The sequence below is a fragment of the Gekko japonicus genome, unplaced genomic scaffold (assembly GCF_001447785.1).
Source record: "Gekko japonicus isolate JY-2015 unplaced genomic scaffold, Gekko_japonicus_V1.1 scaffold2340, whole genome shotgun sequence".
Taxonomy (NCBI): Eukaryota; Metazoa; Chordata; class Lepidosauria; order Squamata; family Gekkonidae; genus Gekko; species Gekko japonicus.
In genome coordinates this window covers 26,618-51,542 of record NW_015170345.1, presented here as the reverse complement: position 1 = coordinate 51,542, position 24,925 = coordinate 26,618, and the positions used below count along the sequence as shown (strand labels likewise).

Below are 24,925 nucleotides of genomic sequence, written 5' to 3'. Positions count from 1 at the left end.
AGAATCTACAATTTGTTTTTCATTTAAAAAGCCTCACATGTCTACAGAAGATTTACAATGTACAGATAGTATAGGTTAAGGTATTTAGACGCCAGCGGATGCTTTTATGGACCAAGAGGAACTTGGTGAGGCATCAGTGGGGAAAAATACCAAATGCTTAATGAGGACAGTGCAAGAATTATTGGAGCCCTTTTGAAAACTACCACTTAAATTAACCAAACATCTCTACAATCCCATGTTGCTAATTTATCTTAAAATAAAGGATTGCACAGATTACAAAACAAACAAAATTAGACAAGTTCTTTCAAAATGACACCTTTCCACCCCACATCCAAGAAATTAGACACAGATCATACCTCAATTTTCCTAACATTCTGAACACTTCTTCAGGACAAGGAAGTACATATGTCCTGGTGTCCCTAGAAGGGGGGGGGGGGAGAGAATATACATATATTTTCAACAACTTTTATCAACTAATTTGGATACATCTATCTTTCGAGGGATATGTTCTTCTGACATCACAAATAAAACCAACAAAAAGTTCACTTGCTCTTTGACAGACTTTTTTTTAAAAGCAAGAATTCTGCCACACAACATACTCCTTTATTTGGTTCTATGTTCACCAGTGGTCACTATAGTTACATTTAAGAATCACCTCTTCCAAAATGCTGCCATCATACCAGTAGTTCTACTGACAAAAATTCTTGTCACAGTAACTATTAATATTGTATACAGATCTTGGCACTGCACCACAAAAAAAATTATAGCATTGGAAAAAGTACAGGAAAGGGCAACTATAATGATTACCTTCTCTGTGAAGAAAGGTTAAAGAAGTTAGGGCTCTTTAGCTTGAAGAAACAACAACTGAAGGGTGACATGACAGAAGCTTACAGAATTATACATGGGATAGAGAAGGTAGAGAAAAGAACTTTTCTCCCTTTCTCACAATACAAGATCTTGTGGGCTCTCAAATTAATGAACAGGAGGTTTAAAACAGATAAAAGGAAGTACTTCTTCACCTAAAGAGTAATTAACATGTGGAATTCACTGCCGCAGGAAGTGGTGGTGGCTACAAGCATAGACAGCATCAACAAGGGATTGCATAAACACACAGAGCAGAGGTCCATCTGTGGCTATTAGCCACAAGGTAGAGAGGGAACACTATGCCTGAGACCGGGATACTCTGTATTCCTGGTGCTTGGGGGAGGCAACAGTGGGAGCGCTTCTGGAGTTCTGGCCCCGCTGGTGGACCTCCTGATGGCACCTGGGTTTTGGCCATTGTGTGATACAGTGTTGGAGTTGATGGGCCATTGGACTGATCCAATATGGCTTCTCTTATGTTCTTACTGTTTTATCTGAAGAAAGGCATCTCCTGGCATGTGCACTGTTTTATTCCCAACTTCCCTAGGGCCAGTTTGATAAAGCTATCAGATTACAGGAATTTTGCAGTGAACCTGCAACAGTCTTGCTGGACCCATATGAACTGTATTGCTGGACCCAAACAGCCCAGCATTCTCTTTATAATACTGGTCAGAGACCCCAGGGAAGTGTGTAAGTAGGGCACAATGGCAACACCCACCTCTTGTTCACCCTCAGTGCTCGACAGTCACTGATACACTGCCCCAACAGAGGCTTCATTTTTAGCTATTACGATAGAACAGTCAATGACCTGTCCTACAAAGGGCATCTGAGCTATCTGCCATCTTACGGCTGTAAATTTGAAAGTTAACAGTTTTGTATGGACAGCCTGCAAATTTTAATATATCAAGATGAAAAATGAGTTTATTTACTGTCCACACATTTTCATAAGTTCTTATCTCACTTTCCCATAATGATTTTTAAAAGTGATCTTTCAGCCATCTTTTTCTTGAAAAACGGTGAAATAAATTTTTATGCAATATAATGAGGAAAATAAATGCTTTTATAGAATGTATTTTGAAAAATCAGCTATTTCTGTTACCAGTGGTCTTGCACTAGGTGGAAACATATCCCTAAAACACTACAAACCATCTGTCACATCATCTGCTATAGCGGCTTTAAGCCCTGAGGCCATCAAAGAGAACTATTAAAAAATGTGATGCACTGGAAAACACTATCCAATTCTTTTCTTCTTTCTTTGGAAGACTTTGTACATTCTTCACTTTTTCAAGGTGAAGCTTTTCAGCTTACTTCCAATTCTATGAAAATATGCTCAACAAACATTCTAGCAAGGTTTGCATTTTTATTCTTCACAGAAAGGTAATTTGCTTGATGTTCAGATTTTTTTTATATAAAGGATGCATCCAAGGTAAATCTGATTCAAATCAATAACAATCAATCAGGGACATTTTTGCCTCTTAATTGCTATAGTTCTCAGTTTCTGCCTCATTTAAGGAATATATGTTTTTTGAAAAATAATTTTTAATTGAAATTTCAAATGAACAACAACAAATAAAAGATAACCAGTTGCACATAAACTTAGAAATGGAGTACAACAAATCAAATAACATTAACATAATACTGTTCTTATAGGGAATCAAATACCAATAAACATGAACAGTTTCCCGAATGAGTAATTATACCACCAAATTTGTGTCAAGACAATTTAAACTTCAACTTTAAAGATTAATAAAACCATTCAAAATTAAGCAAACATACTGTAAAGTTTGTTTTTTGGTTCTTTTGCTTTTGTGTTATGTCAATACAGGAAACCAAAAATCAGCAAGCATTGAATTGTAAGATGGAGATTCTGCAGCACGAATCTGATCAGAGATCTTAACCATAATTACAAAATCCCATATCTTATTGACCCATTGTGAAATAGAAGGAGTCTGTTTGTATTTCCATTTTGAGGCCAGCAATTTAGGGAAGAATATTAACAGTGCCTTAGGATGTCTGCAACAAGGGACATGAGTGTAGATAATCTTTTTGTTCCTGGGTACCAAGAAGAAAAATAAATCCTCTTATTTGTCTACAGTCAGAGATTTGGGAAAGACAAATATAAGGATTCAGAATGCAACAATAGTTTACTACTTATACGCCATTATCTCTACCATACAACTGCATTAAAGACTGTGGATGTATAAAGAAAGAGATCCTTTAAAAAGTACTAAAAAGAATAACAGCAATCTTACCTTATCTATCCAAATAAATTCCAAACCAATGAAAGAGACATCAAAAATCCACTCTTGGAATGCAGGTTCCATTATATATGGGGATATTCACAAAACTGTAATGCCTCTTTAATTCTACCAAAAAAATGGTACACATATTGGCATTAAAAGATAAGTCTGTTATATTATAACATCAAATAAGAATAAATCAAGTCCCAGAGCAGAAACTACACTTCTCAGACCCTGTGCTCCATAATCCACAACAGCTTAAATTCAGGTCTGCTCAGTCACTTAAAATGGAGGGGGAACACAGAAGAGGGGGTGGCTCAGCTCTACTACTTCTTGTTATCCCCCACAGCCTCACACAAACACTTCTCCCAGAAAAACTCACTTCTGGTATCTGTGCTGAGGAAAGAAGTATTAGAGTGACGGACTGGAGAAGCTGGATGTGTGGGAAGGGTTTACGGACCTCCCACCAATTCACCTCTGAAATTCTCAAAAGTTGAAGGCTTCTTTCTCCTCTACCACCAGGCTTCGAAGATGTCCTCCCTAAGTTCATCTGATAATTACATCAGTTACCCCACACAAGTATGAAGCTTGTACACCTGGCTGTATACTACCCAACAATTATGTGTAACAAGGCCAGTGGAGGCTTAATAAATCTTATTCATCCTGCCTTCCTCGCATTGAGTAACAAACAAGGGGATTGTCAAGCAACACAAATGGCTGGGGGCTGCATTCAGCCTGATGTGTCACAGGTTGTTCCAACTCTGCCATAGTCTGTTCCTTCTGCTGTGGAAGAAGGAAAAGCAAAATTCATCTCTATCAACTTTTACCCTTCTTCCTCTAAGGAGCTAAGGGCAGCATATAAGTCTTCCCCTCCACAACCATTTAGTCCTCCAAGACCTCTGTTAAAGTAGGTTAGGCTGAGAGAAGGTGAGTGGTCCAATGTCACCCAGATCTCCCAGGGTAGGGCCTGACACCATTTGAGATACCACAGTAGCTCATAAGTGAAGAGGTGTCATTTTAATGAATTTTAGTCAGCTACACTATTCAGCCAAGGATGTGCACATTATTCTTAACTACAGCTACTCCAAGGCTCCTTCACATGACAGTTGTGCCTACCTTCTTTCTGTTTCCACCAGCTGCTTATAAGCTTAAGTTAACTGAGGTTCCATTTGTTGAACTCTGTAAATGAACAAAAAAATGAGAAGACATACATCAGTGGCTTATGAGGAAGATTTTGTACTGGTTTTAGTTTTGACATTGATTGAAAGGCTGACACGGAGATAGACAGAAGCATGCACAAATACATCTGGAACTGTAGGCTAAAGTCTGATGGGGTGATTTATGAGACCCCATTTAAAACATTTCTGAGCTATCTCATAACCTAGTTTAAGATAGCTTTCTGGGATGGAACACCAACCAAAGTAGATTAAACATTCTATGTGCCTTAAATGAAACCCAATAGGTACTCCTGTACAAACACCCTCAAGCTGCAAACCTACTTTTTTAAAGAGGGAGTGCCACCTCCAACTATAACAGGCTGCATACCTCAGTCCCCCAAATAGCTGCATTATCTATCAACAGCATCTCAATTTGTCAGGACAGATCTTCAGTTTACTGCATTTCATCCTGCCCACTACCACCTTTAAACACCTATTTAGAGTATTCACTTCCACCACATAACTAGTTGAGAGCCAAGAGAGAAATGAGGGGATTTGTGAGGTTGATTCCCCTCCTTGTACTGGACCCATTTCTAATACATGTTTAAACACTTAAACCGTTGATGTTTAAATGAAATTTACATTCCTTAACACAACAGCCATAGTACAATGCCCTGATACCCACCCTAGACTACCAATCAAGAAAGGTCCTTATGGTTGATAGTATCAAAGAGCCAGTTTGGTGTAGTGGTTAAGTGCACAGACTCTAATTTGGGAGAACCGGGTTTGATTCTCCACTCCTCCACATGCAGCTGCTGGATGACCTTGGGCAAGCCATAGCTGTCAGAGCTGTTCTTGAAATGGCAGTTCTTGAGAGAGCTCTCTCAGCCTCACCTACCTCACAGGATGTCTGTTGTGGGGTGGGGAAGGGAAACGAGTTTGTAAACCGCTCTGAGACTCCGAGTATAAATCCAATCTCCTCTTCTTCTCAAACCACTAAGAAGTCTTTCACTAACAGGGGGGACCCTTTAAGTAGCATTCTGAACAGCTCTAGCAACCCAAAATAGTGCCAGACAATTCAAGGAGGGGCAGGAAGTGGTTGGAGGGTAGATGACCAAGTGAACTTAAGGTAGTAGGATTTCACCTCTTCCCATAAGTTCTAATGAGACCCCTCTCTTGTATATTGTAATACCAGATAATTTAATTTCTGTCATGCAGCATCAACATGAATAATCATCTAGCATAGTTTTCCTGTGAAAGAAAAATGTGCTCTTCTTCACAACTAATAAAGCTGAGCAAGGCACCATTTGATATCTTCATATTAAATTCAACAATACTGTAAACCAGGGTGAGGAATAAAATGGTTTCTGGATTGCTAGGTGTATCACTTAAGAACTTGTTCAACTTTTTACTGAGCAGGCATCTACATCTGAAACATGTTTAGGAAATGTGAGCTGTTTTTTCCAGGCCTTTCCTTATGACACTTAACATTTTAATAGTTCTATCACATCAGACAGAAAAGCAATTTTCACAGAATACAGGCTGAAATTCTAGGAACATTTTCCTGGGTGTTCCATTGAGTGAAATAGGATTTATGTCTGGGTGCCCCCATAATGATGACCACATAAATTCAATCAGTATAAAGTCTCAGGTCCAGTATGCATAAAAGACTGAACAAAAGCATTAAAGGGAGAGAGCTTTCACGTGAAGCAACAGAAGTCAGCTAGCCAAGAATCTTAAAGCAAACCCACGTGCTAAAGAGTTCCTCCCCAAAGTATGCTGAACAGTTTAGTCCACTTATAGGATTCAGCTATGATACGCAACTGTGCTGAGTCAACAGCAACACAGAAACAATGCAGGAAACTTTAAAGCCAGGAAGTACAGATACATATTACAGACTCCAAAGCATCTGCATGACTCCTTTTCTTCTTCAGTATTTTACCTAGCAAACTTCCACAGAACTGCAGAAGTAACAATTATCATACAACAACATCACTCTTGTCCTCGATGACAAAACACATTTCTCCATCCTTGCAGGGTGGCCAGCCAGAAGAAGCATGGAGGAGCAGCAGTCCCCTCTGTAGTGTCATTCCCAATGCTGAAACATTCATGATCCAACACCATTCAATGATATTAGTCTGCCATTCCATCTATTAAAACTTTTCCACAGGTATTCCATATTTATGGTTATGATCACATTTCATATCACGTAATTTTGTAAAAAGACACAGAGAAGACCGTAAACAGCTGGAATAGAACTCAGTTTTCTCACAAATAGAATCCCACAAGTAACATGCTATCCTTCCTAGTCTCCACCTCTTCAGGGCCACATAGGGACCATATTACTTTTGTCCAATCAATTCAGAACATCACAGCAATCATTGGATTATATACTAATCCCCAGCAACACTTCATATTAACTTCAAGGTTCTAATTTCACTGTTAAAGCTTCCTAGTGTTGTTCTGGTTTGCTTTTAACAGTGATCTACTTCATGTATTATATATAAACCCAAAGATGCACAGAATGCATGTGACATTAAAAAAACAGGAATTGGCCACAGCTTTTGGTCAAGTGAATTCTATGGCAAATCTGGGCCTGTGTCTTCTGCATCACCACAGATTACATGCTTTCCCTAACTCCCCAAGCCCTACTTTCACACAATCAGCCCTACTTTGCCCATACTCTATGCCAGTGGTATTCACTCTGTACATCATTGAGAGACACGTTTGCAATTACCATCAACCAAAATAGCCACATTTACTTCCATCTCTTGCAGAAAGCTGTAGGTTTGCAGCTTGCCCATTCCTCCCGAGTCACCTATTCAAGGTGGAAACCTCCCGCCAAACACAGGTTCCACCAGGCAAGGGCCTTGCCCACTTTCCTGAAACATGGTGCAGGTACTACATTGGGGAACAGCGCTCAGAAAAGCCACAGGCAACTCCTAAGTCACTGAATGTGTTATCACTGTTGTATGTTTTCTATCCTGCTGCAGCCTGTGCCACCTTTCCCGCCTCCTCAAGCCACTTCTCTGTCCATTTCAAGACTTTCTGTAGTAATGCATTTCCTGAGCACCACACCTCACATGTCCACTACCACCTGACTATCCAAATCTCATGTGTTTAACCTACTGCAATTTGCCAGCCTCTAGACAAGAACTATGTTCCTAGGAGGAAAGGCGGGATAATAGTAGGTTAGAGAGATAAAGAGAACCCCATGCCACTTCCGAGTTCAGGGCAACAACAGAGATGATAAAGAAGCACTTAGGAGAAGCCCAATCTCAGACACAACTTCTGGCCAAATCTTTGCTTTTCTGAGCAAACAAAGCAGCCTTATACTGAGCCAGAGGCACTGAATCACAGTCAGGACTGTCAACTCCAACTGGCTGTAGCCCAGGTCTTCCATATCTCCTACTACCTGGTCTTTCCCCCCCTTTCTTTTAACCCTGAAGATGCTAGGGACTGCACCCTGAACTTCTGTGCACAAAGCAGATGCCCTATCTCTCAGGCACAGCCTTTCCCATAGGAAACAACGATACCTCAGACCAGCTCACTGGGAAGGGAGACTTGTGCACACCAGTCTGAGTTCCTTGAACGAAGGACAGGATAAAAATGCACTCATCAGGCAAACCTCTTTTGCCTCCACTCACACAAAACATTAACGTAACGTTTCTAGATGACCACCAAACCAACAAGCTGCGAGAGCAAACAGGACTCGCGTACCCTGAACCGTTAGGTGAAAGAGAACTGCAGCCGGTTCAGACAGTGCCCCCTCCCTAGGGCAAAGGCAGACCCTCCCTTACGAAGCAGAGCCCCTTCCCCTCACCCGCTCAAGCATGGCACCACCTGCCCCACCAGTCTCTACCGGGGGGCTTGGCCACTGTCTCTCCTCTCCGCTTCTCTACCATCCTCCTTAACTTCAGCTCTCACCGGCGACAAACGGGGAAGGGAGAGAGCAAAGAGAAAGGGAGCCGCGCAAGACTATCTTTTCCGCCCAAAGGAGTCCATGAGCAGACGGGTCTGGCGACGGCCGTTTCGACTCTGCCCGACTCACCTCCGCTGCACTTTGCGGCGCCCACTGGCCACGACTCCTTTCCCCGCCGCCTCCATGTTTGTTGTGTCTCCCAGAGCGCAGACGTAACCCGCCAGGTCCCGCGAGAGCCGCGCACCGTTTGCGCCTGCGCGCCCTCATGCTCCGCACTCGAGCCCACCAGCGACGCGAAAAATAGGCTTCTCCGAGGGACTGCGTTCTTAATAGGTCTGGGGAGAGATTTCCGGTTGCAGACTGCAGTCGCACAAATCTTCCATGTGCGGGGGCAACAGCGATGGAAAATAAAGGAACCGATGTAAAAACGTTATGTCAAATAAGGAGGCATTTTTAAATAATCTGTCTCTTCCCCACCACATTTCAACAGAAGCTGGAAAAGGATGCAATTTTTTCCCCTAGAACAAGAAAAAAAATTACATTACATTACATTACACATTCAACTTATATACCGCTTCTTCCCGAGGGCTCGGAGCTGTTTACAGAGACATTTAAATCCTAGGAGTGGGTACCCGTTTATCGACTTGCTGGGTGGGAGCTGGGACTCGAACAGCTTTATGGCATTTTTATGCCTGTCCACATAATATACTCTCATTGATACAAAACATTGTGCAAACTTTTATTATTTATTTCTTTATTTCCTTCGATTTATATACCGCTCACCCCCTAAGGGCTCTGAGCGGTTTACATTATACATTTGATACAATCCTACCTAAGGCCACACACGCCTTTGATCACGCCTTGAGATCACCAGAGCTCTTCATCAATGTGTTTAAATATAGACGGTTAGAAGGCAAATTTGTAGGACCTGATAACTTTAGGGTATGATCTTGCAGACATCCTGTTTCTCTGCGTTTATGTGACTCGTGACCGAGAACACATTAACCCAACTCCGCTCGGACATCACACGCGAGAGGTGGAATTTGCCCCTACCCCTAGGCCCCCCCCCCGGGGGCAGGGGGGCGGGGGAATGTCCCCCCCCCCCGCGGCCGGATCTGTGGTGTGCCTGTCCCAGGTGACTTCAGCGTTTTCTGACTCCCTAGCCCCCACCCCCCGCATTCCACTCAAAACACTTTGGAGTCAAGTATGTACCAAGAAACGCCTCCGCATGGAAACCAAGGCGGGGACCACTCTACAAGGGACTTATGTCAAAGCGCTACGACTTAAAAAAAAAAAAAAAAAAAAAAAAGAGGCTCTCACTCTTGGATTTTTAAAAATTCTTCTTCGTATGCAGTTCCTCCACTTTACAGGTAGAACCGGTAGTGTGGATTGTGTGAAACTCTTGGAGGTCTTTTTTTAAAAAGCAAACAAACCCGAAAACCTGTCTTCGGCTTTCTCCTGCACATCTGAGGGTTACTTTCTCCAGCTGAAGGGGCGGGACGAGGGGAGGGGGGAGACCGAGGCATCGCCAAGGGAAAGCCAGAACGGCGATGGCGACCTCGCGTGTGCTCTGCTTGTGGAGGTGGTGCGGGAAGAAGAGCAACACGCTGAAATCCGGGGTCGGTTTCCAGCTTCGGGGCTACACTGTAAGAAGTGGCTTTCTTTGCGGACGGGGTGAAAGCACAGAGTTTGTGCAGGCGGCTCTGCCGGCTTTGCAGCCACAGAGTGATAAGGGGGGAAAGCTCGCTTCAATTTCAGATAAAGGCGCGGAAGGAAGCCGTGTCAAGAAAAAGAGTCACTCCGCTTCGCAAGTCTAACAAAATTTGTGCCAGGGTTATGGGCTTTCGTGAGGCACTGCCCACCTATTTTGCTCTACTTCGCAAGGTTATGCAGCGCTATGTTTTTCTTGCTATTCTCCTGGCCCCCATAGTTTGGGATTATGGGGCACAATTTGGTCTTTTCCAGGTGATCTTGAGCCTTGGTCCCATAACTGTTTGATATGAGGGGTGAACCCAGGGGGGAATCTCTCATCAACCCTATGCCATTCTTCCTGAGGTTGTAACCTGGCCATGTAGGAGCCTGAAGACAGAGGCATTTGCAGAATTGTCATGTGACTTTTTTAATAGCAGTCTACATTTGCTGTTTAACAGGTTATGGATCCAACTAGTATGGGAGTGGTTTTTTGTGTATTTACTTACCTATCCAAGTGTGCAGTGAAAAGTGATATCTGTATTTAACACAGAGCATGCCGCTGTTGTTTTAAACATTATTCTCTCAGCCTAGTTTCTGGTATTAGATCAGTATTTGGAGGAAAATGCTTAAAGTGCAGCGGGAGTGTTATAAAGTGCAAAAATATTACCTGCTTCATACATGATAAAGAATGTGGTGAAAGGAAAATGGCAGAGCCTAGAGGAGATGGGGCCCATCCTAAAGTGGAAACCTTTGAGTTTTCTGAGTTGACAGATACCCATAATAAATGTTGCAATGGCATTCAGCATAACAATCTTTAACAGGGAAGCTTTTTCTTTTTCCAGTGAAACCTCTGTCCAGTTATTACCTGCCAGCAAGAATCTTTTAAAGGCGGAACTGGATTGACTTGATCCAAACACTGATTACAGTGTTCAAACTGTTTTCCTCCTATTCAGACACAGTCTATGCATGGATCATCATTTGATGGTCCAACTCACCATTGGGAGAAGTTGCTGACCCCTGCTATATAGTTACCCATACTTATTGAAATCATTGTGCTTAGCTGTGCACAGTATCACTGAAGTACATAAATAGAATTATTTTGCCACAATATGAGCTCAGCTTAGTAACATATGCTTAGGTTTAGTTTCTCTAGGCTTAAGAAGGTAAGTCAAGTTAAGTTGTTTCTGGTCTTCACCCTGTTTGCAATCATACAGGAATTGCCTGACAGGTCACTTCTGCACTCTGGTGAATGTAGTCTTTTGCTTGGTCTTTTCCTTCATCTCTGTTTCAGACCACACAGTCTGAATTATCATCCAGTCACAGTGATGAGGGGCTCATTAATCACATATAACTTCCTCCCTGTAGCATTACACTGTGAAGAGTGGTCTACATAGCTACAGGTCAGCTTGATTTTTTTTTTAGTTTGAACCCTCTTTAAAAATTTCTTTGTCCACAGATAAGACGAAATGCATTTCCATATATCTACAGGATGACTCATCCTTGCATCTTTAACTCATTCAGTTCAGAAGCTTCATCTCACAGTGATTTGTGTTGTGCTCCACTTCAAACATTTACTGAAGAAGAGATAATGATTAAAGAAATGGGTAATGTATCTAAGTTCTACCACTGGTCAAAGTCATTGGGCACAGGCCCCTGTGATAAGATCCATTATTTCAAGAAGGGTTGTGTCAAAGCATCCTTAATGTTTCATTGAAGGGCATAGTTGTCTTGTTAACAAGTTGTTTTTATCTACAATACTTAGTATATTTTAAAACTCATTTTAAAATAATAAGCCTGTGTACATAGCTTTATTGTATTCTTGGAGAGGGATCAGCAGTGTCACCTTCCTTTCACCACAATACTGAGTAGCACAAGCCATTGTGAGCAGCAAAACTTGCCAAAATACCAAGGCCCAACTGTAGCCGCTACTGTTGTTGACCTATGTTTGTGAAGTCTACACCTATTCAAGTTCTGAATGACTGTGTCTTGAGGTTAGCTATGTAGCTCATTTCTATTCCTTCAAGGAACTCAGGGAGGGGTCATAGGATTTCCTTCTGCCATTTTATCCTCCCAGCAATCCAGTGAGGTAGTTTGGGCTGAGACAGTGTGACTGGACCAAAATCATCTGATGAGTGGGCTCTCTATCGTCCCAGTCCAACAACTGAACAACTATACCATGCTGGCTTTCTCAGTCTAAAGATGAATAATTAGATTATTTGTATCTTTTCTTCTTTATAGTAAAAAAGTTTGCTCAAGAACGAATTGTACCGTTGGTACAAAAAATGGATGCAGAGGCAAAATTAGATGATTCTGTTCTACAAAGTCTGTTTGAACAAGGGGTTTGTGCTTTTTTTGTATGTTTTAAGAAATAGTTCTGTAACGTCTCTTTCTACATTGAATTTGGTGAAGAGATAACAATTTTTTCAATTATTAAATAGGTGTGTGTGTGCAGATATGTATGCTTCCCATAACATTTAAAAGGATAAAAATTATACAATTGCAAGTGAATATGGACAGCATATTTTAAAATTTGCAGTTCTTTTTTCTTGTGAAAAAATTGTTGCTAGTTTACCTTTTACTTAGCAGACAGTTTATGCAGTTGTAGTCGAAGTAAATCTTGGTGGGAAATATTTGCTTCAACCAGCACTGTGACAAAACTTAAATAAAATGACACCTGTGGCGAGAATATTTGAAGATTACGTCTTTCTGATTCCAAGAAACGCTGCTAAAACAGTACAATAGCCGAAATACGAAGTTACACCAATACAAATGTAAGAACTACTGTGTCAGACTGCTAAATAGACTGAGATCCTATACTTATGTATTCAGGGATCCTTCTTGGTTCAGTGGGATTTACTCACAAACTTCTTTGAAATCAGTAGCACTTGCTTGAGAAGTTAGCTTTGGAATATACCATGATTTACAAGATTCCCCCCTCCCCCTAAAATAATTCATTCTTGCTTTCTCAGTTGATGAGCATTGAGCTTGGCTCAGAATATGGAGGAACTGGATCTTCTTTTTTTTCCACCATTCTGGTGATTGAAGAGCTAGCCAAGGTTGATCCATCAGTGGCACTTGTATGTGAGCTCCAGAATACATTAACCAACAAATTGTTTACAACATATGGCACAGAAGAACAAAAGAGAAACTACTTGCCCAGGTTGGCAAAAAACTTGGTGAGTGTAGATTTAATGAAATATGTTAGCCTAATTCTGCAGAATTTTCATCTTGTTCAAAAATTATGAGTCCAATCCAAAGATTCCAATCCACAGCCTCATGATATTAAGTCTTGACACCACAGGGGCGTAGATTAGATTTTAATCAAATATTTTTTGATAGTGAAACTGGGCTGTATACCACATCAGTAATTTTTTTTAATACCTAGCAGTGCAGTCTACAAAGCATTTAATCAGCTGCCCTGAGCCTGCCCTCGTGGGGAGGGCGGGGTATAAATCAAATAAATAAATAAATAAATAATAAAAGCATTATTTATCTCATTTAGTTACAATCAGTGGGAGTCAAACTGGTTTAAATAAGGCAAAGTTAGGATTAGAGTTAGATGTGTTATGCTGGCAATACATCATGTACTTATGCCCTTTTGCTAGAGCATGTCATGCTGTGACTCTTGCTGTATCAACATTTTCCCTTTGTTGCCATAGTAAGGCTAGGTAAAGACTGAGCTATCGCATTGTTTAGGGTAAGAGATCTGTCTCTATGTGGGGATTCTAAGTGACTTTTTGATTGAATTTTATTTTTTGATTGAAGAGACTCAAGAAGATGTGGGAGAATATATTGTGTAACTGCAAAATAGTAAAAAGCCAAGTAGCGACAGACTAACACTGCTAACTCCTCTGGATCTATGATTGTGTAACTGTTTAGCTTTAATTGGCTTACAGACTGGTCAACTAGAGAGCAGTCCTAAATGGGTGTACTTGGAAGTAAGTGACAGTTTACTCAATAAGGTTTACTCCTGGGAAAGTATTCTGCAAATTACAGCCTATGTTATGCCATGTAAATGACGGTATAAAGATCTGATGTGCTCATTATTTGGAAAATGAAAAACTGGTAGTCTTCTGGAATGGAAAGGATGTGTTATATAATGGGTTTTAGGTAACCTTTGAACTGATATTTTTTGAATCCACAATTGCCAGGGTGTTAATCACATACTATGGGACAATTATGTTAGTTCTCGTTCTTCCTGTTTGCCTTGAGTCCTGGTTGTATAATTCACATTACAAGCACCATTAGAAGACCAAATCTACCTCTTTTCAACTGTCTTCTCACTCCACTACTCATACCTAGTATTGCTTAAACACGGCCTTTATCATTCCATTTTATCCCTGAACCTTACAACCTTTCCTGATTCACCTCAATGTCTGTCATTAAACTTACAATGTATGTCCAAAATGTTGAAAGAAATGTTTTATTGGTTTATTTATACTGTGCTGTTCCTATGTTCTCAAAATCTGTATACAGTGAATATATCTGAAATGGCATTATTTTACATGGTAGATGGGCAGCTTCTGCCTTTCAGAGGTTGGATCTGGCAGTGATGCATTTTCCTTGAAGACTCGAGCTGAAAAGAAAGGCGACTATTATATCATCAATGGATCAAAGATGTGGATTAGCTTTGCTGAACATGCAGGAGTCTTTCTGGTGATGGCAAATGCAAATCCTTCTGCTGTAAGTAGCTGGGGAACAGTTGCCATTTAGTTTCAGCAAAGTATTGCTGAATCCAGATAATAGGGTATAAATAGTCTTGCACTGTGCTTATATTGGCTGCTTCCCATCCTCCAGAGACTTGCCGAACTTTAAGCTGGAATGCTTCTTTGAAGTAGCTTTCATGCTGGCTTTACTCAGTTGAGTGGGGAGGGTCCTACTTTCATGTGATGAAACTTCATTTTGTTTTGGTTTGGGATTTGCCTTTTTCTTATTTGTGTGAGCCTTCAGGACAGAGTGAAATATAAATTTAAATAGACTAGCTATTTTATGTAGAATTGAATACACCGGTGCAAGTTTTAATAGACCCAGGGGCAGATTAACCATTAAGCAGACTAAGCACGTGCTTAGGGCACCAGGGCCAAAGGGGACATCACAAAGTTGGAAAAAGGGTGAAAAGCTTAGTTTGTACAGTATATTGTGTTATCATATGAATTGTATTGCTGCAACCTGCATTGTATATCTGGTCAGACAGGTCAACAACTAAAATGGACTGGGTCAGTGTGGAAAGGAGGGGGGGCACCAAGATTGTCCAGTGTTTAGGGCACCAGTGAGCCTTAATCCGCCCCTGAATAGACCCCTTCATATCTGTAAGAAGCAAGGATAGCAAAAGCATGGCATCACAATTAAGATACTTCAGCCTCTGGTAGCAGCTAACAAATGCTGAAATTACTGATGCTATGTGTGACAAGACTTCCTGCAGAATAAGGCCTGTTCCTACCAAATGTGACTCTTCTATTAGGTCACCCATCCCTGCCCTTGGAGTATTTTTCTTTGGACAGGATCATTGTCCCAGGGTATCCAGTTTGTTTCAAAATATTCATATCTTCTACACTAGCATGTGTTGTGGAACAAGGCCAATGGTAAAAGCTTTCTGTGGATCTCAAAGCTGAGAGAGGCATGTAGATGAAACTTTGGGGAACATAGTGGAAGGAAACTGTTTCTCGGGTTCCTGTTGCAGCAGAGAGATGCGATTTATAGATATGATAAATGCTTGTGCCTTAGCAATGTTAGTTATGGAGCCAGGTACAGGGGAGGGAAGTCTGGGGAGGCAGTTAGACCTTTAGATGACAAATGTGTGAAGGGATTATTGAGGTATGTGAGGGAAATTACAAAGAAGCTAAATGAGTTCTTTGCATGGGTCTTTACTACTAAAGGTGATGGTCAGGTTCCTGTTGCTGAACCTTTTTTTAAAGTAATATCTGAAAAAGTAAATTGAATGGAGATGATGAACCCATTTTGTGTACATTACTGTGAGGGGTAGCATTATTATGGAAACAATTGTGCTGGAATCACTAAATCAATGGCATATTTGGAATGCTTACTCATACAGTTTTGTGTGTCTCTGTCTTTCTTAGGGATATAAAGGAATAACATGTTTCATTGTTGACCGAGACACAGAGGGCCTACATGTAGGAAAGAAAGAAGATAAACTGGGAATCAGAGCAACCTCTACATGTCCTGTAACATTTGAAAATGTAAAGGTAATCCTTTTAAAGCTGCAAAGGGCATTTGGTTAAACCATCACAATACGATGGAGCAGTTCAGTGGACCTGCAGTTGTTCTAGTTAGTATGAGTCTAGAAGCTGAATAGTAGATCTAGATTTTTTTAACTGCCACTTTGTGCTAACAATCACAGATTGGAACTTGATTTGCTTAAACGGCTTCAAAATCGATCCAAATTTAAAATGGGCTTTGTGTCGACCAAAAGCATTATTAAGTGTTTGTTTTTATCCTGTTTCCCTCAAAACTGAATCAAGTATCATAAATCTGTGCTAGGTTTTGAAAAACGGGGAAAGGCTAATGTTATTTGTTTAATTCCACAGGTGCCTGAGACCAAGATACTGGGGCAGCTTGGACAAGGGTATAAGTATGCCATTGGTATGCTCAATACGGGCAGAATAGGGATAGCTGCACAGGTGCGTAACCCTGTTAAAAATGTAAGACTCATGCAGATATCACAAAAGAGTTCCCTTGACCATGGTCTTCCGCCAGCCTTGCCCCTCTTTAGGTTGAAATTGAAAGAAGTCAATTGATTACAAGGTGATTTATGCAAAGGACCTAGTTTTCAATTACTGCTGTAGAGCATGCCCAAGGATTTCAACTTGCCTTGGTGACATTTTTGACAGACACACCATGTCACAGCACAAACAGCTTTTTGAAACTTAGGTTCAAAAGAGGTTTGCTGTGGATCCAGACAGAGTAGGTAGTGTTTGGGAAGCTGAAGCCCGTAAGTTCCTTCGGTATACCATATTACTTGTGTGTTTTTCGTTTTGGTTTTTTTGTTTTGTTTTTTGAGGCTCAACCATTATCTGTATTTCGTTGTGGTAATCTGGGGTTGCTTTTTGTATCAGCAGTTAAGTATCTTTGTTAATTCTTTGTTTGGATACCCTGACATGGAAAGTAGTTCCATAATAAGTAGAAGCAAAAAAGAAAACACCACTGGCAAAAAATGAACACACAAGCAAATAAGGAAATATATAATAATCAATTAAGCATAACAGCAAGTATAATATATATCAAATAAGCATAACAGCAAATATAATATCACTCAATTGCTTCTATGCTGGAGTAGATACATGGAAAGACTGTGACTGTTTCTGTTATGCTTTATTATTGCACTTTGGCCAATTGAGAGAGCCAGTCTGGGGAAGGAAGATGCCCTGAATGCTGGAACCCCCCTTCCTTCCCAATTCTGAGGCTGGTAGGCTAGACACTGTCTTTACTGGCAGGATAGCAGAAGGCTGGAGGCCCGTCTCGGGAGTGAAGGAACCTCACAAATCTCTAGCAAGCAAAGTCACATTCAGTACTTGTCATTTAGTCTCTCTAGTTGCATCAGTTCTGTCCTCTCTGACTGTGGCATTTCCAGCTGGATCCTACTCTGTTCTGAAAGCGACATGCTGAGGTCCTTAGAAGGGAGCAGTGAGTTCACAGCAGACCCCCTTATAGCTTTTTCCTCTTGTGGAGTAGACTCTTTTCTGTCGTAATATTTGCTGGAAAAGAGTATGAGACTGTGCTGATTTGCATATTCATTTAGTGTGCCGTAGCAGAGTTAGCCTGAGGGCTGTTCCAAGTGGAAAGCCTGTCAAAGGGTGAGCAGACTGGCCGCTGAATCACACTTGGAGGGGAAAGTTCCAACAAGTGTCCTTAGTAGACTTGCTTCAAAAGGAACAAGTAGGATTGAGCTGAGTTGCTGGCACCTTCTAGTGGCAGGGAGCTGCATTGCACTCACTGGGGTTAATGCCCAGTAATGTTTAATAGCAGGGCTGGTTCTGTAAGGAGCTGAGGTTAGGCAGGAGCATACAGTGGGCAAAGTTTGGAGGGTGGCAGACTCCACTACACCTGCCTCCCCTCCTGTCCTGTCTCTGCCTCATTTTTTTTCACCTCAAAGCTGGAGCTGCAAATGCTGTTTCCTTCCTCCTACCCCCAGTCATCTTCAAACAGAGAGAAGCAAGATACTTAGGCCCAGTGTGTAAAGTGCCATTCAAGTTATGGCCAACTTATGGTAACCATATCAGGTTTTCAAGGCAAGTGATTAAGCAGGGGTGGTTTGCCATTGCCTTCCTCCGCGTGGCAACCCTGGAATTCCTTGGTGGTGTTCCATACAAGTGCTGACCCTGCTTAGCTTCTGAGATCTGACAAGATTGGGCTATACTACACCGTTCCATATCCCTCTTAGGCCCAATAGACTCCCCAAACTCTCAGTAGATTTCTTTTGTGAGAGTTCAGGAAATTCACTGGGTATGTTTGTGGATTGCTGTGCTGTGTTTAAAGGCACCTGGGGAAGCAAGGAAGGAAGGACTGTTCACTGCTCCGCAGGGAGGTGGGAAGGGAGGAGGAGGCGGCAGCAGTCTTAAATAGCACCTCTTGTTGAGACTTCACTGTTCATTTCCTGTGGCATGGCCAACTTACTTTTTTTTTTCCTCAAGAGGTCTGGGGCACTTTGTATTTGCATGATAGTAATGGTTTTTGTTTTCTTGTTCACCCACAGATGTTGGGATTGGCACAGGGATGCTTTGATCACACTATTCCATATACAAAGGAGAGGACCCAGTTTGGAAAAAGCATATTCGATTTTCAGGTAGTGATTAGTACACGCTGTTAAAACTGGTTGTAAAGGGAAAACATTTTTCAAAGGAGATGTCAAAAATGATGATAAAGCTAATTATCATAGGGCACAATGTTACAGTTGCATATGTACAGGTAATTCTAAGTTATAAGGATTACCTTTGAGGTGCATGTCCCAAAAAATGAATGCTCTTCTCAGTACTTGTGTAGCAGAAAAATTCTGCAAATGGAATGACAGCTGGTTCTTTGGTTACTTGGCATAGCATGACAATTTAAAACAAGCACAGGTAAGAAGAAATCTAAAAATGTATCCTCTCAGCAGTTCTGACGCATGAAGTGGGATAGATAGAGGGGCACTGTTTGTAAATTGCACTTGATTCTTAGTAAAAGAGATCTTCACCAGAAGTTACATTGAGGATTTCCTGTGGTTATCCCAATAGTTGTGTTAGGTATGATTCCTGTGCTTGCTACAAATTCATATATTCTTTAAAAAGAAGAAGAGGTTGGATTTATACCCCGCCCTTCACTCGGCGTTTCAGAGTGGCTTACAAACTCCTTTCCCTTCCCCCAACAGATATCTCGTGAGGTAGGTGGGGTTGAGAGAGCTCTAACAGAAACTGCTCTTTCAAGGACAGTTGTGACAGAACTATGGCTTGCCCAGGGTCATCCAGCAGCTGCAAGTGGAGGAGTGGGGAATCAAACCCGGTTCTCCCAGATTAGAGTCCGCATACTTAACCACTACACCAAACTGGCCATTATGTGGGGAATTATGCCAATTTTGCTTATTTAAAACCAGAGTTGTTATGAGTTGTTGTTCTTACAGTGTGTGGTATGACCTGAACAATTATGAATTTCCTGACAATTTAAGGGTAGTTAAGTATTTTTGGCTCAGCTCTTTGGCCACATAGGATCAGGAGTTGGGAGTCAGGGAGAGAGGGTTGATTTGTCTCACAAGCTGTGTTGTAATGAGGGACTCACTTCTTTCAGGGAATGCAACATCAGATTGCTCAGGTGGCCGTACAGCTAGAAGCTGCAAGATTGCTTACCTACAATGCAGCCCGACTTGCAGAAACTGGAAAGCCATTTATCAAAGAGGCAAGCATGGCCAAATATTATGCAGCAGAGGTAAGCTAAATTTGGGGATGGGTTGGGCTTGTGTTTTATTTCAATGTTGATGCATCATTAAAGGGCATATGATTTTCTTTTATGCATAAACCTTTGAGCACTGACCAGTATCCTACCTTCCATGTGCAGAAGGCATACAAAGTTTCCCCATGTTCCCCTCCATAAGCACAACTAATGTTCTAGCCCCTGGAAACATCTGTCCTGGGGTTGCAGAATCCACACGAAGGAAAAGTTGTGAGGATTGGTGGGCAGGAGCAAGGAGGGGCAAAGAGATGAAATTGTCCCTCCCATCAGCAGAGCTGTGCTTGCAAAAGACCATCCATGGATGGGATTTCTCCTCCATGGGTGGAACTATTTGTAAAAATAGTGCACTGTCCCATAGGCACACAGCCCACATCTAAGTAAATTTTTCTTCCCACCTTCTTTATTTTGTGGCACTCAAAATAGAATGTGTCAAGTAACTGAGAATGAGAACATTCCTCTAAAGGCAGCTGTAGTGGTGGCAGTTAACGAAGAAGTGACTGGTCCCACATTTATTTGCTTCTCATTGTCAGGCTAGCCCAGGGGTCCTTTTGAGCCTGCAGGCATCTTTGGAATTCTGACATAGCATGACAGATGCAGTCACAAAACAGCTGCTACACCACAGCTCCATCCATAAAAATAGCTGCTGTAGCTTACCTTCAGTCATGCAGTGAAGATACTTGTCCTGTGGTGGCACCTGCTGTCAAAGCATCGTTTCTAAAAATCTGCACAGTCAATCAGAAGCCTTGCTGGGCAAAACCCCGACCTGGCCCTGCCTACTTTCTAAAAACACTTGGTGGGCATCCAGAAAGGTGTTGGTTGGTGCCATGGTGTAGTGGTTAAGAGCGGTGGACTCTAATCTGGAGTACCGCGTTTGATTCCCCACTTCCCCACATGCAGCCAGCTGGGTCAGAGTTCTCTCAGAGCTGTTCTCTCGAGCAGTTCTTTCAGCATTCTCTCAGCCTCACCTACCTCACAGAGTGTCTACTGTGGGGAGAGGAAGGGAAGGTGACTGTAAGCAGTGTTCCTTCTAAGATGAGTTAGTGTGAGCTCGCTCACAGTTTTTTAGCCTCCGGCTCACACATTTTTGTCTTAGCTCAGGAAGGATGGCTCCAGAGCAAACAGTAGCTTTTATGCAGTAGCCAAATCGCCTGCTCACAATTTTAATGCCAGTCGCTCAGAAAGTAGATTTTTTGTTCACAAGACTCCAGAGCTTAGAGGGAGCATTGACTGTAAGCTGCTCTGAGACTCTGAGTGAAGGACGGGGTATAAATCCAACTCTTCTTCTTTATGTTGGGGACCTCTGGCCTAGCAAAATACCCTGGCTTTGATTCTAAGGCAATTCACAGCATGCCAACTCTATCTTTCATAGGTTGCAACTGTAACAACAAGTAAATGTATTGAATGGATGGGAGGCATAGGCTTCACAAAAGATTACCCTATTGAAAAGTATTACAGGGACTGCAAAATTGGTAAGTAGCAAGTTATCATGAATAATTTACTGTACATGACATCATGTTCCGAGTTTGGGGTGAATTACCAGAAAGTTACCAAAATAGTTTTTTTTGTTCCTTTGACCACCTTGCTCTGATACAGACATTCAGCAACAGGTGCATATAAGGATCTAGAATTTATTTATTTATTTATTTATTTTTCACATTTGTATCCCGCCCTCTCCAGTGGGCTCAGGGCGGCTATAATTAAAGTAAAACCTTTCAGCTACTATATTTTGTTATGTCCAGAATTAAAGCATAGGTCAAATGTAGTATCCTGCAAGAGCAGTAGTGTAAGAAAGCCCTATGCAGAGAATGTCTTCTGCACATACTTTATCCTTCATGTGCTGGGCTGTCAGCCACATGATCTCGTCCAATGGCGACGGCTTATCAGATCTTCTACAATTTCCAGGTTCTTCCTCAGGCCTCATCGACGCATCCTTTAAGATACCTTGACGGTGGTGGTATAATGGGGCTGCAGCTCCTACTCAAAGGCCTGGCGGAAGAGCTCCGTCTTGCAGGCCCTGCGGAACTGCACAAGGTCCTGCAGGGCCCGTATTTCCCCCGGGAGCTCGTTCCACCAGGTAGGAGCCACCACCGAAAAAGCCCTGGCCCTGGTCACAGCTAGTTTGGCATCCTTGGGGCCCGGGATGACCAACAAATTTTGGGCCCCCGACCGTAGTGCTCTTGGGGGAACATGTGGGGCAAGACGGTCCCTCAGGTAGGCTGGACCCTGGCCATAGAAGTCAGATGGTGCTGGTTTTGATGTATAACATAAATATACTGGATCCGGATCTTGTGCTGCTTAATATACTTAAAGTAAAACCTTTCAGCTATTATGTCCAGAATTAAAATGTAGGTCAAATGTAGTATCCTGCAAGAGCAGTAGTGTAATAAAGCCCTATGCAGAGAATGTCTTCTCCACATACTCTATCCTTCATGTGCTGGGCTTTCAGCCACATGATCTTTTGTCACAGCAAAGCAGCTGTAGCTGCACATGAAGGGCTCCTGTACGTACATCTGGACAGGTCTTGCTCCGTGCTAATAGAAATGCATGCATTATGGTGTCTCATTTTAAAAGGACAAATTATTGTGCAGCCAAACTTGGGAGTCATTCACACATACATGAATAATGTGGTTTCATCCCTCCGTCGCTCACACGGTTGGCAGAATTCCATTCCACTTGAACAGCACTTTATGTGGAATGATATGAAAGTTGTGTCCGTTAGATCTGTTTGCGGTCCCAGCACCGAGGGGAGGGGAGAGGGCGAAGGCAAGGGATCTCCTCCCCCTCCATTCATACCTCAACACACAGTCTTACATCTCAGCTTTTGGAATAAAATTGGTCACAGCTTTATTGGCTACAGCTGTGGGAAGCCTTGGCGCAGCATGGGGCCCCGGATCCCGGCAGTGACTGACCCGCCTGCCAGTCGATGAACCCCAGCCCACCTGCTGGGTCAAAGGAACCGTGGGATGACAGGATGCTTGATCCCACAAGGATGACTGCCACTAGGTGGTCTCCCCTGCCACTTGAGCATGAGGGTAACCCCTGGCAGCTCTCAGGGTGGGCATGCCCCTGGAAACCCTCACCCCAAGATTCCTTATGGGGATCCACATACTCAGGGAAAATGGGCACACAGGCTGGTTTTTCCTAAAATGGATCTGTCCCCACGCTGACACCAACTCCCCATGTCGTGATGATTAAACTTTAGCAAACATTCATAACCGTAATGTCATCCGTGCATCCCCCACTGCATTACCTCTCCCATGGCGACAGCCCCTAAGCCCCACATGCCATTCTTCCCAAAGGCAAAAACACAAAGGATGGGATGGGTTGGCAAAAAACCACATGGCCAGGTGAGATCCTAGGCAGCATGGCACTTTGTCCCCTAGCCCCCCCCCCTTTTGCCCTCAGCCATGACTCAGTTCCAGGCCTCTGACAGGCCATGCACCAGGAAGGGGGTGGGCCAAAATTCAGGCCATTGCAGCCACCCAGCCCCTCAGCTAGCCATGCAACCTGGCCTTCTTAGCCGGGCACAGCCAGCCCTGACCACCTTTGCCTTCTTCGACTCGCCCCTTCCCGCAGGACCCATGGGTGAGTCGGGGCCCTGGCTTCACACGGGTGTACCAACAAGGCACTATAAAATCCATTGCGTTAACTTGCCCTTACTTTTTCCTCGGTAGTGAAACTTTGTACCCATGCACAAATTTGTCTACTAGGTGGGCTGGTAATTACAGATTACTGCTGTTGTAGTGTATGGAGCGATATTGTAATATTTTTGGCTCTTCCTTGATTATATATTTAATATCTGCTTTACAGAAAAACTCTTTTAATAGCTACTCGATATTCTTACTTGATTTTTTTACAACCCCCCGGCTTATTTCAGGAACCATATATGAAGGAACTTCAATGATCCAGTTGAATACCATTGCAAAATGCATTGCTCAAGAATACTGAAATCCAAAAGATGCATTGATTGTTACAGATTATTTCACAGAAAATTAGAGGCAGTTCATCTCACTGGTGGAATCCTTGATTGTGCCTTCATTGCCAAATTCTATATCAAAGAGCCAAACAATTGTTATATGTTTCATATACAGTCCCTTGCTCAAATCAGTGTATAAGTTACCTGACTGCTATGTATCATTGGAAGCTTAACTTACAGTTATAATGGCACAGGTCCTGCCTCTTTTGAAGTACTTGTTGGATTTTCTGTCTCTCCGTGCTGACATCTATCAACTTGCTGATACCATTTGATTCTGAATTGGTGAAACATTTCCTGCAGGAATGATCTTTCCAAATTACCACATTTCTCTTAATCCTTGGCATCTACTTTAATTTGGGGTGTTTATAAATGTACAACATTTATTTTTATTTTTAAAAAGTTGTAAATCATGGTAAAGTATATATCCCAAAATGTCTGAGATTTTATTCACATGACTGCAGTGGTCTCAAAACATTAGTTACAAGCCAGTAATAGTAACACTCATTTACATGTCCGTGGGACAATACGAATGTAAGTGATCAATCATCCAAATGCTTAAAAATGGTGCCAAAATGTAATGGACTGTTCTTGCTTGATTTCTAACCCCTTTTCTTAGAGGATGGGGTAGGATGAGGTAGAGTTCTTATTTAAAGCCAATAAGTTCGAATGCATAGGGCTCTGATTTTGATACAGTGCTTTTCAAAATGGATAAAATCAACAGCTGCCCATACGTGCCCATTCTCTGTTGTGGCCTCCACCTTATTGAAATGCCCTGCCTGATGGGGTCAAGAAAGCTCCCACTCTCTGAGCTTTACATCAAGTGCAAAGCTGAATTATTCAGGAAGGCTTTTTTACAAAGATGATAGGGCCATAGTGTAACAAAATGTTTCAGAAAGATGCTTTGGTAAAAGGGTTTGGGACTGGGTATTTCTACTGTGTATAGTTTGTATTGTCTGTTGCTGTAAGTAGGGTACAACTATGTAATTTTTGCTTCGCTTAACATGTCGTGGTAATGCTCATGCTTTGTTTCAGTTCTGTTCAGACTTCTGCTTGATTCCAGATTTCTGGAATCCAAATCCTATTGCACTGTTTATTGGATGTCCCATCCTGTTGATTGTATTGACTTGCACTGTGTTGTCTG

General features: G+C 42.1%; 2 protein-coding genes across 3 annotated transcripts in view; one reads left to right on the top strand and one right to left on the bottom strand.

Moving 5' to 3' along the window:
* The window catches only part of IKZF5 (IKAROS family zinc finger 5), a 12,663-nt gene extending 4,282 nt beyond the window's left edge, over nt 1-8,381 (bottom strand). The window contains exons 1-4 of the mRNA XM_015418193.1: nt 8,310-8,381; nt 4,218-4,280; nt 3,114-3,227; nt 357-419 (exon numbers count right to left, since the gene is read on the bottom strand). The gene's annotated coding sequence lies outside the window, so the exon portion shown is untranslated. The remainder of the gene's footprint in view (nt 1-356; nt 420-3,113; nt 3,228-4,217; nt 4,281-8,309) is intronic.
* Nucleotides 8,382-9,734: 1,353 nt separating this feature from the next.
* Nucleotides 9,735-24,602, top strand: ACADSB (acyl-CoA dehydrogenase, short/branched chain). 2 transcript variants are annotated; one of them, XM_015418196.1, is made up of 11 exons: nt 9,735-9,826; nt 11,329-11,476; nt 12,111-12,211; nt 12,842-13,048; nt 14,385-14,555; nt 15,950-16,075; nt 16,418-16,510; nt 18,583-18,672; nt 19,647-19,784; nt 21,178-21,277; nt 23,686-24,602. In XM_015418196.1, exons 2-11 carry the CDS (start codon nt 11,362-11,364, stop codon nt 23,754-23,756), a joined length of 1,212 nt encoding a protein of 403 aa, XP_015273682.1. In that variant the 5' UTR covers nt 9,735-9,826; nt 11,329-11,361; the 3' UTR covers nt 23,757-24,602. The 2 variants fall into 2 exon arrangements, with proteins under 2 accessions (XP_015273682.1, XP_015273683.1); XM_015418197.1 differs by lacking the exons at nt 9,735-9,826; nt 12,111-12,211 and having other exon boundaries at nt 11,402-11,476.
* Nucleotides 24,603-24,925: the final 323 nt, after the last annotated feature.

Bases quoted from the DNA above. Each gene is read 5' to 3' on its own strand.
- ACADSB (XM_015418196.1), top strand. From the start codon at position 11,362: ATGACTCATCCTTGCATCTTTAACTCATTCAGTTCAGAAGCTTCATCT. The intron at 16,511-18,582 runs GTGCGTAACCCT...GTTCACCCACAG, and splicing joins GAATAGGGATAGCTGCACAG to ATGTTGGGATTGGCACAGGG. The intron at 21,278-23,685 runs GTAAGTAGCAAG...GGCTTATTTCAG, and splicing joins TTACAGGGACTGCAAAATTG to GAACCATATATGAAGGAACT.